This window comes from Acipenser ruthenus, chromosome 9 (genome assembly GCF_902713425.1).
Source record: "Acipenser ruthenus chromosome 9, fAciRut3.2 maternal haplotype, whole genome shotgun sequence".
Classification (NCBI taxonomy): domain Eukaryota; kingdom Metazoa; phylum Chordata; class Actinopteri; order Acipenseriformes; family Acipenseridae; genus Acipenser; species Acipenser ruthenus.
Window position 1 is genome coordinate 40,143,002 of NC_081197.1, and position 19,621 is coordinate 40,162,622.

A 19,621-nucleotide genomic window follows, 5' to 3' on the forward strand; every position below is an offset into this window, starting at 1 on the left:
CTTGTAACAAGAGCATGAAGTGGGAATTAAAATCTATTAGCAGAGTATTGTTTGGTGTCGCCTATATCTGTTGACTACACTTTACACTTTTTAAAATACCATAAAAAGCCTAAGACAGCTTGTAGTCCATCTTCAGTGCACTTCTTTTATTTAAAATAGTATACACTGTTACAAACAGATACTCATGGATGACACAATTACATATGACATAGTTTCCTAGAGAATTGAAATTAAGTAATAATTATTATTGATAAATAATACCCCACATAATATGAAAAACCTTATTCTCTCTCACTATCTCTTTATATATATACAGTGCCTTGCGAAAGTATTCGGCCCCCTTGAACTTTGCGACCTTTTGCCACATTTCAGGCTTCAAACATAAAGATATGAAACTGTAATTTTTTGTGAAGAATCAACAACAAGTGGGACACAATCATGAAGTGGAACGAAATTTATTGGATATTTCAAACTTTTTTAACAAATAAAAAACTGAAAAATTGGGCGTGCAAAATTATTCAGCCCCCTTAAGTTAATACTTTGTAGCGCCACCTTTTGCTGCGATTACAGCTGTAAGTCGCTTGGGGTATGTCTCTATCAGTTTTGCACATCGAGAGACTGAAATTTTTGCCCATTCCTCCTTGCAAAACAGCTCGAGCTCAGTGAGGTTGGATGGAGAGCATTTGTGAACAGTAGTTTTCAGTTCTTTCCACAGATTCTCGATTGGATTCAGGTCTGGACTTTGACTTGGCCATTCTAACACCTGGATATGTTTATTTGTGAACCATTCCATTGTAGATTTTGCTTTATGTTTTGGATCATTGTCTTGTTGGAAGACAAATCTCCGTCCCAGTCTCAGGTCTTTTGCAGACTCCATCAGGTTTTCTTCCAGAATGGTCCTGTATTTGGCTCCATCCATCTTCCCATCAATTTTAACCATCTTCCCTGTCCCTGCTGAAGAAAAGCAGGCCCAAACCATGATGCTGCCACCACCATGTTTGACAGTGGGGATGGTGTGTTCAGGGTGATGAGCTGTGTTGCTTTTACGCCAAACATAACGTTTTGCATTGTTGCCAAAAAGTTCGATTTTGGTTTCATCTGACCAGAGCACCTTCTTCCACATGTTTGGTGTGTCTCCCAGGTGGCTTGTGGCAAACTGTAAACGACACTTTTTATGGATATCTTTAAGAAATGGCTTTCTTCTTGCCACTCTTCCATAAAGGCCAGATTTGTGCAGTATACGACTGATTGTTGTCCTATGGACAGAGTCTCCCACCTCAGCTGTAGATCTCTGCAGTTCATCCAGAGTGATCATGGGCCTCTTGGCTGCATCTCTGATCAGTCTTCTCCTTGTATGAGCTGAAAGTTTAGAGGGACGGCCAGGTCTTGGTAGATTTGCAGTGGTCTGATACTCCTTCCATTTCAATATTATCGCTTGCACAGTGCTCCTTGGGATGTTTAAAGCTTGGGAAATCTTTTTGTATCCAAATCCGGCTTTAAACTTCTCCAACAGTATCTCGGACCTGCCTGGTGTGTTCCTTGTTCTTCATGATGCTCTCTGCGCTTTAAACGGACCTCTGAGACTATCACAGTGCAGGTGCATTTATATGGAGACTTGATTACACACAGGTGGATTCTATTTATCATCATTAGTCATTTAGGTCAACATTGGATCATTCAGAGATCCTCACTGAACTTCTGGAGAGAGTTTGCTGCACTGAAAGTAAAGGGGCTGAATAATTTTGCACGCCCAATTTTTCAGTTTTTTATTTGTTAAAAAAGTTTGAAATATCCAATAAATTTCGTTCCACTTCATGATTGTGTCCCACTTGTTGTTGATTCTTCACAAAAAATTACAGTTTCATATCTTTATGTTTGAAGCCTGAAATGTGGCAAAAGGTCGCAAAGTTCAAGGGGGCCGAATACTTTCGCAAGGCACTGTATATATATATATATATATATATATATATATATATATATATATATATATATATATATATATATATATAACACACACACCAGTCCGACTAACCCATCCACAGGTGATTGCCTGCCAGAAAACAAGGGTTAAGTACAGTAAGTGCAAAGTGGATTGAGTTATACAGTTCTCTTTTTTTTAAACAGATGATTGAAAAAGTGGATCTTCAAACAAGCCATTGGTCAGCATCGCAAAGAGTCGATTGAAGCTTTGAAGAACAAAGTGCCCCATAAACTTTTTGGTTTTTGCTTTTACTATTACATTAAAATGTTGGGTAGAAGTAGTTCAAAATTCACCATGTAATTCATGTAAAAAAAAATAAATTATTATTATTTATTTCTTAGCAGACGCCCTTATCCAGGGCGACTTACAATTATTACAAGATATCACATTATACATTATTTCACATACAATTACCCATTTATACAGTTGGGTTTTTACTGGAGCAATCTAGGTAAAGTACCTTGCTCAAGGATACAACAGCAGTGTCCCCCACTGGGGATTAAACCCACAACCCTCTGGTCAAGAGTCCAGAGCCCTAACCACTACTCCACACTGTTGCATGAATATAAAATGTGAATATATACAAGGGTTGGGGAAAAAAGAAATACTGGGTATGTGTATCATACACACTTGTGTAAATTTTCTGATGAGTATTGCTCAATATATTGTATTAGGCAAGTCGGTTTCTTGCTTGGTTTACATGACAGCATTTCCATAAGAGATAATGTAAGGCTGATGAAAAAAATGTTAAAGTTGGCCATTCAAGAGAATAGATTTTGTTGGAGATTTAGACCCCCCTAAAGCTGTTAATAGAGATTATAATTTAATGATCACATACTGTATGTACAGATCAAAGCACCTGGGGCGGGTTGCATTAACTTTACTAATGCTTGACATTGAGCTCCAAGTTTTCTTATACTTTCTGTACTATCCAGGACAGCACACTACTGCATTGCTGGATTTGCTGGATCTCTTGAAGCTGCTGCTGATTGTTCATAGTAAATAGCTGATTATATAAACTTTTCTATCTTACTTGGACTGACCCTCCTACCTTTGGTGTCCATGATCTTAACAAACATTTTGACTTTTCATTCTTGTCTTTGTGTCTTTTCTCCACTCATTGTACCCCAGTTACCCACCACTGCCGTATAAAATGAACCTGTGTGCAATATAAAGTGACTTAATTGGTGTGTTATCCAAATTTATTTGAGTTCTACCGATGTAGAACTGGTAGTGGCGTAGGTGGGCTACTGATTTGAATCCCCCACTTACTGTAGGTTCCTATTCTCAACCAAAAGATTGTCAGCACAATAAAAAGTGGTGCCAGTAATGAAGTTAATCAAACTAATAAGAGGTAAGAAAATCGTTTTTAAAGCTGTGGTTTGCATCACATTAACAGATCCAAATAATGACAATCATTTAAGAATGTTTGTGAAGAGTTTGGTCACATCTTCTCAATAATTCATGAAATCATTTGCAGTATTCACTATTGCTAGTATCTTGACCATCTGTCTGTATATCAATGGCAGGAGCGACAGGTCTATCCAGCTGTCTCCGGTCTAAGGCTGCCAACCACTGTGTGGACAAAGAGTATGTCCAAATCCAAAACCAAGATACTCTCTGAGTTAGCTAGTCATTAACTATTTTATGATACATTTATTTAAAATAAAATAAGTACAACCTGTAGTTAACGTATTCTATAGCGGTTTCCAAAGCAATATCGTTTACTGTTGATAAACTGCAGTCCACACGTGGATTATGGAGATTTGATAACAATGAATCTAAAGCAGTCTTTAAATGTTGCACAATAAATTAGTTAAATCTTCGTGAATAGGACAGGACCCTATAGATACTTTAAACGACTCTAAGTATTCAACATTGGTTTAAATTGCTATAATTTATAGGTTTTACAGGTTTCTATAGCCTTTTTCATGTTCAGATGGTGTTTAGAAGGTCTTGAAATGGAGTGACCTTATTGTGTCATCAGAACAGACCTGAACTGGAATGCATCAGTATCGATGCTCCCACCTACTTTTCAGGGATTTAAATCTATGCTAACAAAACACATTGTCAGCCTGGCATACTCTTTGTACTGGCAGTGCTACCAGTAACAGTACTGTTATTCATGTCCTCTGCTACCATCTGCTGGTAGGCCACGAATACAAAACTTTTCTTTGGATCCAGGCTTCATTGCAACACCACAGCAATGAATTCTGAGTTTCATATTTCAGACATTACAAGGAGTGTATCTAAGACCTGTGAGACTCCTCAAGAGCAACCTTCAATACTATCTAACACTATTTGGCAGCAGACACAGACCACATCACCCTCCTCCATCATCAAGGTTAGGGTTAGGGTTAGGGTTGGGTTTGATTAGGGTTAGATTTACAGATAGGGTAGAGGTTAGGGTGAGGGTTGGGTTTGATTAGGGTTAGATTTACAGATAGGGTAGAGGTTAGGGTGAGGGTTGGGTTTGATTAGGGTTAGATTACAGATAGGGTAGGGGTTAGGGTGAGGGTTGGGTTTGATTAGGGTTAGATTTACAGATAGGGTAGAGGTTAGGGTGAGGGTTGGGTTTGATTAGGGTTAGATTTACAGATAGGGTAGAGGTTAGGGTGAGGGTTGGGTTTGATTAGGGTTAGATTTACAGATAGGGTAGAGGTTAGGGTGAGGGTTGGGTTTGATTAGGGTTAGATTTACAGATAGGGTAGAGGTTAGGGTTAGGGTTGGGTTTGATTAGGGTTATATTTACAGATAGGGTAGGGGTTAGGGTTGGGTTTGATTAGGGTTAGATTTACAGATAGGGTAGGGGTTAGGGTTGGGTTTGATTAGGGTTAGATTTACAGATAGGGTAGGGGTTAGGGTTGGGTTTGATTAGGGTTAGATTTACAGATAGGGTAGAGGTTAGGGTTGGGTTTGATTAGGGTTAGATTTACAGATAGGGTAGGGGTTAGGGTTGGGTTTGATTAGGGTTAGATTTACAGATAGGGTAGGGGTTAGGGTTGGGTTTGATTAGGGTTAGATTTACAGATAGGGTAGAGGTTAGGGTTAGGGTTGGGTTTGATTAGGGTTATATTTACAGATAGGGTAGGGGTTAGGGTTGGGTTTGATTAGGGTTAGATTTACAGATAGGGTAGGGGTTAGGGTTGGGTTTGATTAGGGTTAGATTTACAGATAGGGTAGGGGTTAGGGTTGGGTTTGATTAGGGTTAGATTTACAGATAGGATAGGGGTTAGGGTGAGGGTTGGGTTTGATTAGGGTTAGATTTACAGATAGGGTAGAGGTTAGGGTGAGGGTTGGGTTTGATTAGGGTTAGATTTACAGATAGGGTAGAGGTTAGGGTGAGGGTTGGGTTTGATTAGGGTTAGATTTACAGATAGGGTAGAGGTTAGGGTGAGGGTTGGGTTTGATTAGGGTTAGATTTACAGATAGGGTAGAGGTTAGGGTGAGGGTTGGGTTTGATTAGGGTTAGATTTACAGATAGGGTAGAGGTTAGGGTGAGGGTTGGGTTTGATTAGGGTTAGATTTACAGATAGGGTAGAGGTTAGGGTTAGGGTTGGGTTTGATTAGGGTTAGATTACAGATAGGGTAGAGGTTAGGGTTAGGGTTGGGTTTGATTAGGGTTAGATTTACAGATAGGGTAGGGGTTAGGGTGAGGGTTGGGTTTGATTAGGGTTAGATTTACAGATAGGGTAGAGGTTAGGGTTGGGTTTGATTAGGGTTAGATTTACAGATAGGGTAGGGGTTAGGGTTGGGTTTGATTAGGGTTAGATTTACAGATAGGGTAGGGGTTAGGGTTGGGTTTGATTAGGGTTAGATTTACAGATAGGGTAGAGGTTAGGGTGAGGGTTGGGTTTGATTAGGGTTAGATTTACAGATAGGGTAGGGGTTAGGGTTGGGTTTGATTAGGGTTAGATTTACAGATAAGGTAGGGGTTAGGGTTGGGTTTGATTAGGGTTAGATTTACAGATAGGGTAGGGGTTAGGGTTGGGTTTGATTAGGGTTAGATTTACAGATAGGGTAGGGGTTAGGGTTAGGGTTAGGTTTGATTATGGGTTTGATTAAATGGGTGGCACTGGCCAGTCCACATGTGATTGTGTAATTCCCCTTTATTTATTTAAGTAGGTTTTGATTGGTGTTTTAAGATTGGTGTTTAAATTTGGTTATTGAAAATAGGAAATACATTAGTTCTCCACTTTACCATAAACATGTTGTTGAGGTTCTAGGAAGATTTATTTAATGTATTCCTAGTGGTGTAATTCCACCTCTTTTCATCAGTAGGTAGTCTAGGCCAGTCTCCCTAAAATGTGTGATTAAAGATGTACGTGCTTTTAAATTGTGTCTGGTGTTGTACAGATGAGATGCTAGTCTGATTTTGAACTTCATGATAAGCAAAGAGTAGATATGGAATCCACTAGTCCCAGTCTGAGACAGTATCGGCCACAAAATTGCATAGCATACTCTTCAAAGTCCTGTTATAACGCTCAACTAGCCCGTTGGTCTGAGGATGGTAAGGTGTGGTCTTTATGACCTTCATTCCCAACAACTGGTAAACCTCTCTCTGTATTCCTACCCTAGAGAATAATTTCAGTAAAGCAGTAGCTACCTTCACATTTCTCAAGGGAAAAGCCTCTGGATAACGGGTTGCATAATCACAGATAACTAACATAAAACGGTTACCTGATCTGCTTTTCTCAAGAGGTCCTACCACATCCATCGCTATCCTCTCAAAAGGTATGTCAATAATCGGTAAGGGGATCAATGGAGCTTTTCCTACCTTCCCTCCTGAACAAGCTAACCGACACTCTGGGCATGATTTAATATAGTCACTCACTTCAGAATATAAACCAGGCCAAAAAAATCTAGCTGGAATTCGAGCAAGCGTTTTATGCTTTCCCAAATGCCCGGCCCATGGCACAGTATGTCCAACATTTAGAATTGTACTCCTTAGTACTTGGGGTATCACTAACTGAGTTTCTTCCCTTGTCTTCCTACACAGAAGGCCCCCAGTCATCACATAGTGCTCTTATTTCAGGTTCACACCACCTTCCTGCACCTCCCCTTCAATTTCTTCTACTTTCTCATAGAGATGCTGTAATGTGCCATCAGCCCTTTGCAAATCCTCTATATTGCCTGGTACATCAAATTCTTCAGCTCCCACAGACTCACTGAGCATTTCTATTTCCTGATTCTTCTTCACTGTGCTTCCTATTCGCTCCCGACGTCTCTCCCTCCTACTCTTACAGGATTTAACAAGACCTCCCTCCAGCTCTTCACTAAAAAATGGCATGTCCTTTAGAGTATGCTCTTCGTCCTGGCACTGACTACTTTTAGACCTAGTAATCATCAGACTACAGGGCTTGGACTGCTGTACCAAATTCCTGAGTTTAGTATAGTATGGTAGCTCCGTTACATGACCAACACCCTTCCCAAACCGACTTACCCCAAGCTGGTGCGCGCGTCCCTCGACTGTAGTAGTAGGTCTTCGAGCAGTAACAAACGTCTCCATCCAGTCTGGCAGCTTCTAGGGCAGAAGAGGGATTGTGCTCCTTAATCCAGACACGTACATGGTTCACCATGTGCAGATATTGCTCCAGTATGAGTAGCTGTCTGATCTCCTGCTTAGTGTGCTTGTCTTGTTTGATCCACTTCTTATGTAAATCTCTCAAACAGACATAAAATGCTGTCTATAAGTGTCCCTGTTTATTTCATATTTTTTCAACACCGCCTCTTTCACTTTTTCATAATCCATGGTCTCCTCTGTAATCATAGCCAAGAGCTGCATGCCTTGCTGGTAAGTAAAGGTACTAGCTTGATAGCCCAGCTTGCCTTCCCAAGTATATGCGGTTGCTATGTGTTCAAAGGTAGTTAGGTATTGTCCGATGTCATCAGTTGCTTCCAGCCTCTGCAGTACCAGTTCCCTCCAGCCGATAGACAAGCTTCACCATGGCTCTGCCAACTGCTCAGTACAGGTATTGGGGCTATTTACCTTCTCCCCATCTCCCTTTACCTGGTAACTCTGCTGCACCTCCTCTTGTAGCTGGGTGAACTGGTGTTGCATTGCCTTCCAGCGTTGCTCCTGTCTAGTTCCTTCCCGTTCCATCCTTTCTTCTCGCCTCTCTTGTACATGGGGGTAAGATTGGAACATATTGGTCAGCTCTATCACTAATGGATCTCTGCTGCCAGGTGTAGTTAGCCTCAGAGTTCAGACCTCTTCAGTCTCACTGTCTGCCGCCATCGCCCCACCATCACTCTCCTCTGCCAGCGCTCCTCAGGGATGTTTGAGTGCCATGTTTCACTGCTGTCCTTTTCCACTGCAACATTACTTGTGTTGAGATGGTATTTCAGCCCCCCTGCTGGCCACTGGAAATCCCACTCTGACACTATTGTTAGGATGTGCCAAGTGGCCAAAGATGTTATTGCAGGCTAGCACACGGACAACAGAAGTTTCGTTTGCAAACTTTCGATTTTATTTTTTATTTTTTTAAAGTTTCAAGAACTGAACAGAACAAAATCATAACACAACAAATTTTCAAAGAAAATAAATAACCTTTTACAAAATAAAAGTAAAAAAATCCTAAGTGCAGATGATTAAACTGTTTTTGGCAGTAAAACAGCAAAGATATATATATTGCTATGTCTAGCCTGGACACTCATGCAGCACCCATCTTTCTCTAAACCCTTCTTCCTATTACTCTATCACAGCCTCCCTTTATACTGAGGCTGAAATCACTACTCCCCTTAGAAGAAACCAAAATAAAAACAATTAACTTTTTAAAACCATTTACATACAGTTAGCAACTATTATATAAATATATCACAAAGTTATATAACGTAACGTTCAATTTGGCTTGCACATTGCAAGCAGGCTTTATGGTACAACTGAGGTATGATCTGCCCCTCACAAACATTGCGCCTTATTGTACTGCTCTGCTCGCACAAACATGGCGCCGACTATGCACCACACTGATGCATGGAGCTGGTAGAGATCGCAGTTTAGCCTGTAGTTACGAAGCACCACAGGCCTGACTGGGCCAGTTACATTAAACTAGTATAATATATATATATATATATATATATATATATATATATATATATATATATATATATATATATATATATATATATATATATATATGTGTGTGTATATATATATATATATATATATATATATATATATATATATATATATATATATATATATATATATATATATAGTGCACATGGCTTCTGTGTCATGAATACAGGAAAATGGGCCAGTGTGCCAAAAATGCTGAAAACTAATTTACAAACCATTTTTTTACAAACCATAATTGTTGTACAGTAAGAATCTGAGAGTACGTACCGAAGTGCTGTGTTGATGGTACTTGTTCCCGCGACATGGCAAATCTTTTACAAATAGGGTTTTCTACAACTAAGCAACCAATAAGCCAAAGGAAAGCGCTGAAATCAATAAATCATAAAGAAAGTAATTATGAAAAAAAATGAAGATGAACATTTAGAGTGGAGGCTTCATGAGGCTTCATTATGATAGTGAAAAAAAGTAATGTTTTGCCTTGTTTGGCATCAGTTTCCCAGACTTGCAGATAAAACAGCAGCTTTATTTGTTGTGAATTCAACTTTTCATCATATCCAGTCTCATCGACACCAAGATACACGATCGAATTGTCTAACTTTTTGATTTGGGATTCGATGTGTTCAGGTCAAAAATGCCATTCACAATCTTTCCAGGCCTTGTTGGTATCACTCAGTTGGTGTGAACTTCAGAGTTGTTTTTTATACACTTAGCGTTAAAACCTATACATTAAAACTACACAGATACTTTTATTGACCTACCAATAGTACTATACAAGTGAATTCTTAAAAAAAAAGAAAAATCATTGCATCCCACCTTTAACAGTGTCTTTATATTCATCATAAAGTTAAATTACCTCTCTAATTTCAATGTTACTCGAGGGCAGCAGTGTGGTGTAGTGGTTAGGGCTCTGGACTCTTGACCGGAGGGTTGTGGGTTCAATCCCTGGTATGGGACACTGCTGCTGTACCCTTGAGCAAGGTACTTTCCTAAATTGCTCCAGTAAAAACTCTATAAATGGGTAATTGTATGTAAAAATAATGTGATATCTTGTAACAATTGTAAGTCGCCCTGGATAAGGGCGTCTGCTAAGAAATAAATAATAATATACATTATTTTACTTTAGATCACACATTCAAAGTTCACTGGTGCCATGCTCCCAGAAGCTGTTTCATGACTGGCTAGCAACAGCTGCAGAAGCTGCTGTGTACAGTCATTACAGCGGAACTCATGCAAGGATCTGTTAATACTAGCTAAAAACAAGGCAATAAAATTGGCAACAATTTCAAACAGAATACGATTACTGTAGAATGTTGCTATTACAAGCATTGCATAATTAATTAGGGTCCTTACGTTTAATATGCAAATAACAACAGATTTAAGACTGACATAACACTTGTTAAGCATCAGCATTAAAAAATAAATAAAAGAAAGACGTGTTTGCTTCTACTAGTAGTTAATGTATAAGGCTTTTTTGTGTACTCGAATATGTAATATGCTATTCAAATAGTTTATTTTCGTGTACTCGTGTATTTGACTACACTGACCCACGGATTCCTAATTAGGATTATTATAATTCAGTTTTAGCATTGCTGTGACCATATGGTAACAGCTCAGTTGCATGTTTGTTTGTGGAAAAATCTGTATAATTTGTACACATACATTTTCAAATCTTGAATACAGTATTTTCATTTTCCGACAAGCACACAAATATGTGTATGTTAAATGGCTGAAGTAACATATATTGAAGGCTTCGTTTAGCCACTTTCTTTTGAGACGTGGGCTCTCTTTGGTTACCATACACAGTTAGAAACATACTGAAAATAAAAACCATCATGAAAAAATATATAAATATGCTGGGCCAGATAAAATTGCATCCGGGCCAGTAAAAACACTAGCTCAGTGGCCCAAGAGGCCGGTAGTTAAAAATCTAAACATAGAGCCCTGCAAACGCCATTAACAAAATGGTATTTGCTTTTAATCTCTATTTTAATTCAGTTTTACTTGTATAGACAATTTAGGTTACTGAATAACAAACTACGCACTTCCCTGTGAATGTACACCTTCACGGGGAAACACCCACTGAGCATTCAGCACCGCTTTAAAATAACTTTTTGTTTCTGTTTGTCTTTCTTTTTTCCTATCCTGGCGTCCACCCGCGGACTCCTCCAACCCCGCAGGTAAGTCAGTACTTTTTGTTATGTATCTACTTTGTGCAATTGCTGATTTAAAACAATTCATATGCATTTAAATAAATACAATATACAGTATTATTGTTTTCGTTGCGTTCTTAATAAAAAACAGTCCTGCTTTATTCCATGACTCCTTTAAAACACATTAGCTTGTTAAAAGTTTTATTTTTGTTGTAAGGGATGGGATGTGGACACACCAATGTACAGTATATTATATTACAGTGTGCATAGATAGAATTTTTGCTGCTGTGGTTAAGTTTTGTTCAGTGTTACTATTATTAGAAGGGCTTTGTGACTGGGCAGAGGCCCTGCACACATGAAGATATGTGTTTTGTGGCTGAGCAGAGGCCCTGCACACATAAAGATATGTGTTTTGTGGCTGGTGCACCATCTTGGCTCAGGTGTGGAGGAGCAGCGTAGAGCCAAGATGGCCACACAGTTTAAAAGATGAAGCCATATTCACAATGCATTTTCCACCCTACTAAGTTGGCACCCCTTTTTGGAAAGCAAAAATCAAACTGCTAGGTTACAGAAGTTGCAAAAAACAATTAAAGTGCATGTAGGAGCTTATAAAATTAACTTTATAATCAGCCTTTTCTTTTCTTGTTAGAAAAAAACAGGTGTTAATTTAGCATGGTTGTTTGTATCTTTTGTATTCAGGGGATATGTTCTGGTGTACTGTCTGTACTTTTAAGTATTGTGTAATATTAATGACCAGAATGTATTTTAATTTGTATGTTGCTCCAGTTAAGCAGCTGTGATTCATTCAAATGGACCCGTTCTTTTCCTCAGCTTGCCTGGTACTGGATGCTCTGTGGCCTCTTGTGAAAGAGCAGTCTCTATTGCCCAGCAAAAGTCATTGCTGTACAACATTTCTAATGTTCTTATCTGGTTCCCCAGACAAGCTCAAAGAAAGGTAAAGGCAGACTTAGAGAAAAAAGTGCTAACTCAATTTGGAGCTAAATAAATAAATAAATAAAACATGGACCAATCAGAATGATTTCTAACTTCATAAAATAGCCATGGGGGAAAAATGATTAGAAACTACTCCTTTCCACACTCATTGACCATCCCTCCCTCTCTTTCTTACTAATCATATTACTGTGCACACAAAATAAACCATTCCATTCCAGGGGGGGTGACCGGATAGCCCTGGAGGATGTGAAACTCCTCACCTGCTTACAAAGGAGGATCACAAGATTGTACTGGGGGATCACCAGATGGAAACAGGTGTCTTAAAGGCTGGCTTGGATTTCTAGCAAATAATTTTCTTCCTTTTTACAAAATATGCCTTTGGTAAATTGGGCATTTTTTGTTCAATTTGATATTATTTAGAAGAAAGCTGGCAGAAATGTTGTGATAAAGTTTCACATGTAGGGGTTGAATGTATATGTCTTATAAATACTGTCCGCTACTGTAAAGGGGGCACTGATTTCTTTAAAAGGTCAAGGCAGTCCTGTTGGGTATTGTATTTTATAATGAAACCAGACATTGAGCTAATGCAAGATCACAGTTTGAAATGAAGAACAAACATTAGGCCAGCTTAGTGTTTGCACTCTCTGCATCAGATGAAGCAATAACACATAAGTTGTAAGAATGTACTTGGTATATGTAAACATTCTCGATTTTTAAAATGACTTTCAGCATTACATTTGGAAAGGACAACACAATGAAGGTCACGTTCTGCTTACGTGCAATGAAATGTTCTAATCTACTGCTAAGACCTTGCATGTACAGTAATTAAAAAGGTTAATTATGCAGATGTAGGTCTGTATTCATAAACTATAAATGCATTGCAGTCTGAACCATTTACTGTTGCTTTATTGATGGCAATAAAGGTATATAAACACCAGACATTTTGATAGCAAGATAAAAGGCTGTTGTTTATTATAGTCCTCTATATTTATTATTATTATTATTATTATTTATTTCTTAGCAGACGCCCTTATCCAGGGCGACTTACAATCGTAAGCAAATACATTTCAAGTGTTACAATACAAGTAATACAATAAGAGCAACATACAAATAAAAGGCCAATTGTCACATATACCCCTTTCATATAAGTAACAATATTATATCCATAATGGATTATTTAAATTAAATGCTATTACAATATTTTTTTGTAATCATTATGTTTCCAAACTCTGATACAAAGTCAATTGCCAGTCACTCACTTACTGATTGTCCCGTTCTGCGTATTATCACCACATTAAAATGTTCCAGACAGAGTATAATGGGAGTCCTTGCTGAATTTTCAACATCTGAATCATTAGGAGTTGTATTTACGATTACAGAAAATGAAAACACATTGGACATCCAAAGAAAAAGGAGCCTAGTCAACCAAAAGAGCAGAAATATGTAACTTGCACTGATAAGATGCTTGAATTTCAAAACCTTGATACACACATTTCAATGATTGCAGTGTCTGTATTTAGATCCAGCACTGTGTAGATCAATTAAATTAAGCACATTATCTTTATGACATTTAAAATCACATGTTATGTGTTTAAGCTCACATACACCAGGCCACCTTTGTCATGTTTGGCAAGGATAGAGTCATGGAAGACATATAAATATTGGATAAATACTACATGCCCTCTCCATTACAGTACAGTTTGTTGTACAGCAGGTTTGTAATTCTTGGGTTCTGCAGAAATATACAATACCACATAGTGTGTTTTTTTTTTTAAATGGATGTACATTTCAATCTTTATTTTGTATTATTGATTCTCAGTGCTCTCAGTTCGCCATTGGGTTTTCCATGATCAAGATCTGATTCTTCAGCTTGGCAGTCCAGTCCTCCTCAATGTACCTGTGGTAAGGGTCGTCGGAATGCTCCCTCCGTTTGGATTTCACCGTGCTCACCAGGATTGCCACAATGATGAAGGAAAACATGCCAATCATGACCATCAGGTACCAGACAACATTGTTGAAATTCTCTGCTGCCAGTCTGTCGCTCAGGGCCTTCTCTGCCTTTGTTTCATTCATGTGCCAGCTGTTCATGTAGTTGGTAAAGACCTTCTTAAAGGCATCTTCCAAGGTCTGCGTGAGATTAGCAAAATCTGACATCTTTCAGGAAGTTCTGCACAGAGACAATTAATTTATTTACAGCAGTTTCTAACAGCTCTCCAAGGGAGTTTATTTAAATGTATTTTCACAATCAGTTATTTATCAGCCCAAAAGGAACATTGGTACACATTTGTGTTATGAAGATAAGGCATGTCTTATTTACTTTAGCAAGGTCACATATGATGCTATAATCACACTTGCTGTAATTACACTTGCTACACACAGTATGTTCCTTTGAGTCTTAAAATACATGCATTTTTCTTATTGCATATACATTTAACTGGGTGATTTACCTAAAATGATCAATGCAACTTAATGATGGGACGATGGAAAATCCAGCTAATGGCGTTCAAGAACTGGCCCTGATTCTACTCAGTATTGCAGAAGGAGTGGGACAAGAAGATCAAGCAACTTGCCCTGGGTTACACTATGAGTGATGGAATTGGTTATTTTATAAACAACCCCACAAGCTTACAAAAGATGTTTGTGGAGTACATCTACACATAAATGCAGCTTTAGATATGTCTTTTCTAAATTAAGTTTTCAGAAGCAGTAAAGCTTATCGGAATCATGAGGTTTTTTAATAATTATTTTAATAGAATAATCTGACACATAGATAAAGCAAAGTCCAGGAGCCGGTTGCATAAAAGTGGATTAGACTAGTATATGCTGCTAGAACTGCTCTTAATCTGGAACTATAATTAAAAGATTATTCAACACATAGCATTCATGGCATTTACATTTCAATTCAATGTATGATTTTAAAAAAATATATCTTAAAAAAAAAATAATATGTTGAGCTGTCCATCATCCTATCTCTCCTATACATTTACTAATAAAATGACTTCCTGCAATTGAATTTTAACATAAGTTTAAGATTTAAACAAAAGCCTAAACACCTATCAAAAGCATGCACTAAAAACGTAATACTTTGTAGTCATCGGCAATGGCTCAATCTTACCTTTAAATGCAACAACAACTTAGAATACTTAAGACCCACCGGGAAGTTCAGTATAACAGCAGCAAGGAATGTGGTGACCTATTCCCTATGAAAGCAGTAATGTACTGTATCCCGCAGTTTGAATGGTTCGTTTGTATGGCTCTTCGTTTATCTCGTAGGCATTGTTTACTTATATGTCACACAGAAAAGGTATTATTGGTCAGTGGCTTTGTTCTCAGAGTGTTGAAACCTGTTAGGTATGTTGCAACAAAGATTTTTCAAGGTTACAATTCTGATAAAGATTGTCTGAACAATGCTCTATCACATGCCCAAAAAAGAAAACGAATAAAACAAACTTAACATGCTTAAATGGTTGTCATTTTCAATTGCATCAAAATGTTTCTCTTCATTTGATTTTAAATTTAAATACGACTCATTGCTCCCTCATATTTAGGATTGTGTGTAAAGAGTTATGGCCACACTTGGAGTCAGGCAACATGGAACTTCAGAGTTTTCGTTTTAGGTTTTTAATGAGTGTTTTCTTTTCTACAATATAAAGCACTTACCCACTTATCCTTTTCTAAAACACACTGACTCACCTCACCCTCACAGTGTGGTATCTCACTGTCTGATAAGCTGAGGGGCACCTTGCAGGGTTCTGTGTAGAAGGAGCAGCAGTTACAGCATCATCTATAATATATATTTATATACACTCCAGAACACTGAAAGTGGCCCAATATGGTTGTGTTGAAAATGTCAATTTTAACAAAGCCTACTCAAAATCATATTTATTTTCCTTATTTCCATCCATTACATGACCCCTATGAAGTTACAGTCACCATATGTTAAAATATGTTGTTTGACCATTAATGACCATGGTTGATGAAGATTGGGAAACGGCACAGCTGCTTCCACTTGGTAAAATATTCTCAAAGTGTGTTTGTCCTTAACCCTGTTCTGTCCGTTCTCTCCTATGAGTTACATGGCATGTTCAGACAAAATGGCTTAATACAGTACTGGAAAATGGACACTGTCTCTTCCATGTTGCACTTGAAAACCAATGTTTCAGTCTTCTCTGTGAAATATTTTAAAATCTACCATATTATCCATATACAATGTTTGAAATCCCAAATGAGGTAAACAAGTAGGTTACAGTGTTGATAAAGTTCATAAAACTGTTATATATTACAGTCACATGTAACAGGGGAGGAAATATCAACAGTAAGAATTGGACACTGAAGCTAAGGAAAGCACATGCATGCTATGGAGAAGGGGTTCCAACATCATTACATTCCTGAGCTCCTTTGTTTTCCTGGATGTGACAGCTGAGATCCCCCAGGTACAGAACATAGCTCTTGACACCCAAGTCCGTTTCGATGTAGTTGTGGTAGGGATCCTCCAAATGCTCACTCCTTTTGGACTTGACCGCACTCACCAGCGTGACCATGATGAAGAAGGAGAGGATTCCCATGAACAACACCACGTACAGATCAGAGCCATGACACTCCTGGGTCTCAAGGGTCTGGCTCAGGGCCTCTTAACTGGCCCTGACGTTGCGATGCCATTCGTCCAACAAATTTTATTTAACAAATTAATCTGTCTGCGGTTTGTGTCTCTATTTTTCAATGTGTGCATTTAGGGTTTTAGGTTGGTGCAAATCTATTAACATACCGGAAGATTCAATTTTAGTTATGATGCCACTAAAAATAGTACCAAATAACAAAAGCTATGATAACTCTTTTGTATTTATTTATTGCAAACATAAAATTTACAACTGTTAATGTTTTTGTAAACAAAAAGGCCACTATAAGGATGAAGGCGCTATATTTCAAATGTAATCCTTGGGACAGACTTCAGGGTGTACTAAACAGTGTTCCTTAGAATCTGTGGGGTTTTTTCTTCTGTTTTCTAAAATTGGTTAACACTATTATTTTAAATCATATTCACTAACAAACAAATTACCATGAATCCTGAAAACTACAATTATAGGCTCAGAGCCATCTTTCCAAAGCGTTTACTACATTCTTTAAAACTCCTATTTTTAAGGTAAAACGCTGGTTAATATTTTACAAAACTAGAAAAACACAATGATGTTTTATATTTAAAGTTCTCTTAAGCACAATCAATGTGTTTTTAATTTTAATTTTGTAACATCAACATGACTAACCCTTATAGTATTTAAAATACCTTGTCAGACGTTATGAACAAAGACAGTGTTGTGTTTTTATGTGCAGTAGTATTTTCCTACCAAAAATATAACTATAAGGTAGGATAAAATTAACAAAGAGCAAATTTGAATGTATTTTTCAGAGCCTTTGTGAGTGTATCATTTTAAATTAGAAACATGCATTTTATATTGTACTGTTAAAGTTGGCATTCTTTTTTAACATGATTTAAATTGTGTTATTTGAATAACTGTAACATATACGACACACATATTGTGGTATGAATTAATAATAATAATAATAATAATAATAATAATAATAATAATAATAATAATAATAATAATAATAATAATATCTGCTTACCTTTTGGGGGACAAAATATGAATGGCAAATCCAGTGAGTTGTTCTGAACCAAAAAAAAAAGGCATTATGAACATTAAGCTTTAGTCACTACAGTTTCATACATCACATCACCGACCACAGACAAGCACACCCTGCAAAGGTACCGTGACTTTCCATCTTCTAAATAAATGCATGGGTTAACCGTGTATGTAACTCGTGACATACATTGTAGATTAGTACTAATGTATGGTTTGCAAATTTGAGTATGTTATTCACAGTGTATTGGACTGGAGCATATTACCAGGATTTTGTTCAGCAGAGAATAAGGCAGTAGCTAAATTAGCTAATTAACTTTGTAAAAACAAAACTGTATTAGACAGTGATACAGCAATACTAAGATATTTGCATATCATTAGTGTCGTATTATATAGAAAATCAAAACTTATGAAACCGAGCGTTCCAAACTTTCCTGTGGTCGCAGTTTTGGCTCCAACATGGATTTTATTATTTCTTAGGTGTTTAACAACAACAAAGACTAGTTTTACAAACATGAAACTTTATTTAACGCATTAGCTCAGGGGTGGCCAACCCTGGTCCTGGAGAGCTACAATCCAGCATGTTGTATAGGTAACCTGCAATATTTTATTTTACAGATCTCCACTAGATGGCGCCAGATTATTGCCAAGAAAATTTACCTGAAAGTTGTAAGAAATGTTTTTCTGTAATCCCTGTACGTTTCAGTTTTTCTTTGTTTGTTTGTTTTTTAATCGTCAGTTTATGTGATATGCATTAGTCAATCCGACTGACTAGGCAGGCAAGTTGATGGATCGACAGATAGCTGGACGGGTGGATGCAGGAATGCAAAGCTTGGCAGACATAATCAGTAACATGTTTCTGTTGTAAAGGTAGCATTGTAGACCATGTCTGCAGACTGCCAGGCAAGTGATAGGAATTCAACACTGAACTGTCTTCCCAGTTTGAATATTTTGTTTGTACATTATGTATGTATGTATACGTTTAATTTTTTGTAACAGTCTCAGAAGATGTCCTTGAGATTACATTTTTTTAAATGCTTGCAGTAAATCCTAAATCAAGGTTCTAGAGCCTTCATTGGTGTTATGGTCGATGTTTGAGCATGTTGCTCTCATTTTACCATGCAGTACATTCCGTTTTGTCATACTGCCCATTGAATTTTCAGCAGTAATTTCTTCTGTAATTGAAAGTCCTCTCTTATCCTTCAAAGTGGATGGCTGGGGAGATTGTGATTTATTGTTCCAGTCTTGACTGTGTCTACCTGGATATAAACAAATGAATAAACAAATACATATTTATTCACTTCAGCAAATCCACCTCAAATTTCACAAAGTCATGTAGACAGGCAATTTGGCTCGTGCCTGTGCCAATGAACCAGTTTCATTCACATTAACAAGAATAAAAAAAAATGAAATAAAAAACTGAATATTTAATGTAATGCTTAATTACAGCAGGTGTTGACTGTAAAATCTATATTAAAATAACTACCACATGCCCTACCAGGTAGCTGGGTAAAGACATTCATCTCTAACATTCCTCTTGATGATGTATTATAGCTAAACTATAAATAAACAACCCAGGTGTTAACCTTTATACAGAAAAGGTATGATAATGTTTGGTAATATTGGTAAACTATGCCAAAGCACATCAATAAATAGCATAAGCAGGGGACACTGCATTGCAAATTTCCCATGGTAAAGTCTATATGGGGATATATAAAATGCTCAGTATGCCCGCACCTACATTGTTTATTGAGTCCAGTCATTTGAGGGGAGATGTGTGAAAACAAGTCTTGTAAGAGGACCGCGTGTGTTCTGTTTGAAC

At 37.6% G+C, this 19,621-nt stretch overlaps 1 protein-coding gene across 1 annotated transcript; it reads right to left on the reverse strand.

Annotated features, from left to right (window-relative positions):
- Positions 1–13,104: 13,104 nt before the first annotated feature.
- Positions 13,105–15,498, reverse strand: LOC117405361 (potassium voltage-gated channel subfamily E member 2-like). Its single transcript, XM_059030551.1, has 2 exons — positions 15,279–15,498; positions 13,105–14,330 (listed from the first exon to the last, which is right to left on the reverse strand). The coding sequence occupies exon 2, from the start codon at positions 14,315–14,317 to the stop codon at positions 13,988–13,990; it is 330 nt and encodes a 109-aa protein (XP_058886534.1). The 5' UTR covers positions 14,318–14,330; positions 15,279–15,498; the 3' UTR covers positions 13,105–13,987.
- Positions 15,499–19,621: the final 4,123 nt, after the last annotated feature.